The sequence below is a fragment of the Salmo salar genome, chromosome ssa10 (assembly GCF_905237065.1).
Source record: "Salmo salar chromosome ssa10, Ssal_v3.1, whole genome shotgun sequence".
Taxonomy (NCBI): Eukaryota; Metazoa; Chordata; class Actinopteri; order Salmoniformes; family Salmonidae; genus Salmo; species Salmo salar.
This window is the reverse complement of record NC_059451.1, coordinates 24,667,644-24,673,643: the sequence shown is the minus strand read 5'-3', so window position 1 is coordinate 24,673,643 and position 6,000 is coordinate 24,667,644. Positions and strand designations below refer to the sequence as shown.

The window sequence follows — 6,000 nt, the reverse complement described above, 5'->3', positions numbered from 1 at the left end:
AGTGAGAGCGAGCGCGCAAGCATCCAGAGCGTATCTGTGGCAGTGAGACCCTGGGAGCAAGAGAGGTCCGCTCACTGTACGATCATCCGCTCAATACAGACATATCTTTTCAAGGTAACTGACACGTCTTGAAGTAAACCAAGAGAAAGACACCGCAAACCCTGAAAGCTGACCATAGTGAATTTGGACAGGGAGAAGGAAAAGGTACTGGACCCTAATTTGAAACTTCGTTTTAACTCATATTTCATAAACCTAGTGTGCACTTTTGTCTATGTTATGAGAGTACAGTCGATTACGTAAAAATGGTTGACGTCTTCATTCGAAGTCTTACATATCGATTTTCCAGCTATTTAATGTAATTTTGCACAACTCGAACATTTGCATGGAATTATCAGGTAGTCAGACCATGGCATTTTGTCATGGTGTTGATTTCTCAGTAAAGTAAAACTTTAGAATTTACAACATTGTTGGGGGATATTTCCTTGTTTAATTGCATTGAGGTTATAATGAAGAAACTGTCAAGGATCCAGATATTTTCCCCCATTTGTTAGATTCAGTTAAGTGAAGTGAAGTGAGGACCGTTATTTGTTAAGCTGAACCCATGTGGGCGATGAGGGATCTTGCTTGGTTGATTCTAGGCAGCAGCAGCAGTTAATCCCCATAGTTCTGAGGGTTTTTGCTGGGTGGGGAGAAAGCATTGCTCCAGCAAAAGTTGGGCAATGAATAGGCAGAAGGGGATTCTTCAGGACATAAGCAAACCACTGCACTCTCAGTGTTTGAATAATATTTGTGTGCTTGGGTGATGTGTATCTGTCTGTCTGTCTGTCTGTCTGTCTGTCTGTCTCTCTCTCTCCATCACACACCATGCTGGGCAGGCCATTATTTTGGCTATCATGGCTATGCTCCCACAGGGCACGAGTGGTCACTGAATGGTTTGATGAGCATGAAAACAATGTCAACCATATGCCCACGGCCATCTCAGTCACCGGACCTCAACCCAATTGAACACTTATAGGAGATTCTGGATCAGCGACTGAGACAGCGTTCTCCACCACCATCAACAAAACACCAATGATGGAATTTCTGGTGGAAGAATGGTGTCGCATCGCTCCAACAGAGTTCCAGATACTTGTAGAATCTATGCCAAGGTGGATTGAGGCTGTTCTGGTTCATGGCGGCCCATTGCTCTATTAAGATACTTAATGTTGGTGTTTCCTGTATATCTGGTACAGTAGTCCATACTGTACTTTTCCCTTGCAGATCAGTGCCCAACACTTCCTCTTCCTCAACCAATAAACAGATTTATGACACTGACCCAGAAGTGACCTGTTGCTGATTAGGCTAGTGATCTCTTTTGTAACAAAACTCAAATGTTGGTATTGCTGGGTTAATTCAAAAAACGTATGAATCTGTCACTAAAATGATTGACGTTTTGTTCATATTGTGAATGCCCTTCATATCCAATAGTTTCACCATGGTAGGGCTGGGCAGTGTTTGATCAGCATGTGAGGTTCCTAGGTCTCTAAACTGGCTGAGGCGAATGGACAAATCTGTGGTCTGTCGTTGTTTGTGTGTGTGTCGTATGAGAAATGTGAAACTCAAGACTTAAACTGCCTATGTTATTTTGTACACTCTTTAGAGTTGCTGGCTGACTCAGCGAGTCCAAGCCAGCTCTCACAAAATATTGTCTTCGACTAAAGCTAATTTTCAGAGTGCGCATCCTTGGCTGTCTGACAAGCCTAGTTGTTTATGTTACCACTTTTCATCTCTTTGGGAGAAACTGAAAGAGGAATGCCTCTCCACCAAAGACAGAATGTTTAGACGGAGATCCCTCCCTTTATTCTCCATATTATTTGTATCACCTCATCTCTTGTTTGTTGTGCAAGGCTTAACATGGGGGAGTCATGTAAGTTGAGCTTTCTTTTCTACGCCACTTCTGAGGGAGTGACTGCTGTCCGGGGGATACAAGTATCTAGCCATGTGCTGCATGAGTTCCCAGCTTTCACTTAGTGCTGATGTGTTTACAGTACAGTAAAGAGGCCACACTCCCCTACTCAAATAGGAATGACAAATGAGACATCAAAAGAGTAAGTCTAATATCAGAGAGGAGTGACAGGAAGAGTAGACAATCATTGTGGTTTCTTCAGAGGAGTGCAAAGAGGGTGGTGTTAGGAGCTGAGCAGGGGACTGAACAGCATTTCCTAGAGAGAGCCTTTACATTGAGCGAGTCATATGGGTTTGATTAGTGTGGTCTATTCTGCCTGTCTGTACAGTTCCTGGCAGGGTCACTATACATAGTCTGTAAAAACATACTTTTTACTGCCTTCTCCAATCCAGTAGATAAGCTTATGGTCCAGACTACATTATGACTTTGGCCCACCCTGAAATTGCAATTTACAATCCCCTGTCTAATGTCTCTTCTACTGTTATCCACAAATACCTCCTTGTCTTGCTTTTAAAAAGCACTTTGACCACATTATAATTGAGCTGTATACAGCCCATTCCAATTTCTGAACTCACTATTGCCACAATTAGGCATTCAAATTGATCAGAGGTACTCATCTAAGGACATGATAAAAGCGTCTGCTAAGTGGAATATATTACATGTATATTATAAAATGCCAACAGTACTTACAGGATTATGGTTGTATTGGCCGAATAACAAACACATGAGTTTTTTCCCAAAGGAAAACTGTTACAAAACAGACCCACAAAGACAAATGACAAAATCCCTTTCAAGAGATAGTACAAATTCACAAATTACCAGATTTTTGTCATGTTTCTTAATTGAGCAATGATTTAGTGAGTGTACAATGATTTAATGAGTGTAGAGAGAACTTGAAGACAGTCAGTAATGCTTTTAAGCAGCCTTAAAAACACAAAGGCAATGATAGGGGGGCCGATTATGTGGGCTTTATTTAAATAAACAAGATGAAGAAGAGTTTTAATGAAAACATTTGATATCTTGCTGCAAGTCTAATAACCCCACAATAAAATGAGACTCCAACAAGAAGTAATGAAAATATAGGAGAGTTTGGCCGAGCAGGAAATTACTGAAAAAAGCCTTGAGGGAGGGGGCAGAAAGGGCAAAAAGCGTGAGGGCTGTGGAGATGGAGAGGAGAGGGGCTTACAGTTGCTCCACATTTAAGGGAAGTGGGAACACAAAGCCGCCTCACTGTTTTAGGACCCCATTCCGTACGGTACTGTACTGTGAACCGCTGCACTGCAGGGAAACCAGAGGCACATTAAGCCTCCTTCTATCCCACTCACCTCTCTCTGTCAGCTACGTGTGTAGATTGTATGGTAGTCAGCATTATCTGATTATGAGCAGACTATAAGTGTGAAATGCTTCAGCTGCTCATTTTCAAATGGGCCGGGTCAGTTGTGTCTCACTTGTGCTTGAACAAATGGATCATTGTTCATTAGCTAGATGAATGAATATATGGTGTAGGAAGACACAACATGGTAAAGATTCAGGCCAGGCTGTCTCTGGAACTGGATATGTGCAATGATCGACAGAACTCAGAAAGCAGTCAGAGAGAGGTGAACCTTAATCCAGGCACAGGGAAAGCTTACATTTTTTAAGAAGGTGCAAAGATTCTTGTTTATTTCTGCTTCTATCTATCTCTCTCTCTCGCTCTCTCTCTCTGTCTCTCCACACACACGTAGTATTTAAGAATGGCTATCCCAGCTCTCTCCGTCTCTCTTACAGCCCCTTGAGCTTTGCACTCCCTTTTTCATATTTGTTTTGTCAGGAGGCAACTTGTTTCCTCACTTTCGTCGCCAAATCGTTTCCCATCTGCTTCCGGTTACCTTTGCCTGCAGTTGGTTTGCCGCCAGCCATCTGGGCCAGTGTGGCATCTTCTCTGTTCTCTGCCCAGACACACTGAAAGAATGATAGAGGCAGGGAGCAGGGTAGGCAGTGTGGCTTAAGGAAAGGTTATCAAAGATTGGGTTTGGGCCTCTCAATGACAGTGCCAAAAAGGCTTAGGAACAAAAGTCACAATGTTACTGTAAATAGGACTCCTCATCCAGGCTTTTAACTCCTCTGTACACTTCAAAGTGTGATGGGGGATGGGACATCTTTAGTGTTGTGATGTAATAATAACCAATGTTGCTTTTTTAAAGGCTAGTTTTGATCTCCCAAAAAAGCCTGATCTATGGCTAATGGCCTATTCTCGCTGTGTGTGACTGCCTCTTCCCTGTGATGTGGCCAGGCCACATGAGGCCAACAGTGAGTGTGGAAGTAACCCACTGCTTGTCTCAAATTGGGTAATTTTCCCCCACAGCCACTGACATAACACCCACTTCCAGCTCCTCTCAGCCTAAGCACAGCGTTTTAAAAGATCAATGCCTTCCTTTCTCTTTCCTGTGAGCAGACGACTAAAAGAGACACAAGGCACCCAGGTCGAGACTTGTTTACACTGGTCCTCAGATTGTCAGCCAGTGTTTTCCTGGAGTGATTGATCAACTGAAGACGCAGCGAGAGGTGGCTGTTCGTGAGGCACTGACTAAAGACTAGATATGTTTGTGTTGTCAGATGGGGACCATTTGGGTCAGGGAGATCTCATGCTCTCTCTCTCTCTCTCTCTCTCTCCTTCCCCCAATCTCCCCTCATACTAACCTGTTTCTCTTCCACAGGGAGGCCACAGTACATTATAGACTCTGCTGTTGCTGCTGCTACACTCAGAGGCAGTCTCTCCATCTTCCTTTGACTTTGGTCCTACCAGAGAGAGAAGCAGAGAGGCTGTGTGTCCAGAGATCTCCAGTCCAGTCTCTAGAGGTCTATCCTGCTGCTATGGCCCGTGAGTTCGCTGCGTCCCACTGGTGAGCGAGGGGCATCAGAGGGCAGAAGACATGTTGGGACAGAGGCCTGGGGACTGCACTGAAGCTTGCTGTAGTAACCATGGACACGGTATGGAGGAACTTGGCCTGCATTGTTGTCATCATCGTCATGGTTGCCACCGAGGTCGCAGAAAGTCAGACTGCTGAAAAGTTCACCCAGTCACACGGTGAGCAGAGATCGGGCCGACTACTTTCTTCTCTTTTGTTTGACATAAATGGAAATGTTTAACTGTGTCAATGTTTGTCATGAATACACAGTATGATTATGTTATTATTACTGTCATATTCATTGGGGAATTGGTATTATTCCCTTTTTTGGACTGTGAAAGTGGTTCAACATTTCCAATCACCTAGACAGTTGAACAGAGGTAACGGACCTGTTCAGTGAAGTCTTCCATACAGTGTTGAGGGCCTCCTCTGAGCTGAGCAACACTCCAGGGCAGTGGCCCTGCTGAACTTGAACCCTGCTCTCACAAATCAACTCCAGAGATGGAGAGCCACGCGCCCCCCTCACCTCTCCTCAGCCAGACCAATCCCCTTTAGGCTCGGACATAAATACCCAGAGTGTCCATTACAGAACAAGGCACTGATTGTGTATTTCTTATGCTTAACCTCTGCACCCTGCAAGTCATCTGTTTCCAATAGTCTGCTACACTGCTTCCTTGATAACCACCACAGGACCATTCATTCATCTCCTCTGTTTAAACAAAGCTCTAGAAGAACACCTTTCTAACCCAAAACTGAAACCAGTTCCATTGATGATGGACAGTAATCACTTTTATGAGTTATCATTTGTCACAAGTATTTACTAGAAAATGCAACAAGTAGGTCAATGCTTAATTTGTTAAGGCTGTGAAATTCAAACAGGACAGGCTGTTGAGTACAGTATGTCTGGTGTTATACATTTCAGCACCACTATTAGAGTCCTCCACGCTAGTCACTTCTCCTACAATGGATATTGACTTCTGGTCAAGAGTTAGTTGTTATCTAACTGAGAATGGTCACCCCTTTAAGTCATTCTAGATTAAAACCTTAAACGAAAACAGAACATTTGAAAATGGGGGGCACGAAATCTGTCTGTATTTGCTGCTGCACTTCATGACAAGCTGCAGAGTATATTTGGCTAGTCTTTGTGTTTATTTAAAAGAAGGAGAG

The 6,000-nt window shown here is 43.6% G+C and overlaps 1 protein-coding gene across 2 annotated transcripts in view; it reads left to right on the top strand.

Moving 5' to 3' along the window:
- The window catches only part of adamts10 (ADAM metallopeptidase with thrombospondin type 1 motif, 10), a 41,276-nt gene continuing 35,276 nt past the window's right edge, over nucleotides 1–6,000 (top strand). For both annotated transcript variants that reach the window (XM_014216511.2, XM_014216510.2), the window contains exons 1-2: nucleotides 1–204; nucleotides 4,642–5,012. In XM_014216511.2, coding sequence (XP_014071986.1) covers nucleotides 4,907–5,012 — 106 coding nt within the window. In that variant the 5' untranslated portion in view covers nucleotides 1–204; nucleotides 4,642–4,906. The remainder of the gene's footprint in view (nucleotides 205–4,641; nucleotides 5,013–6,000) is intronic.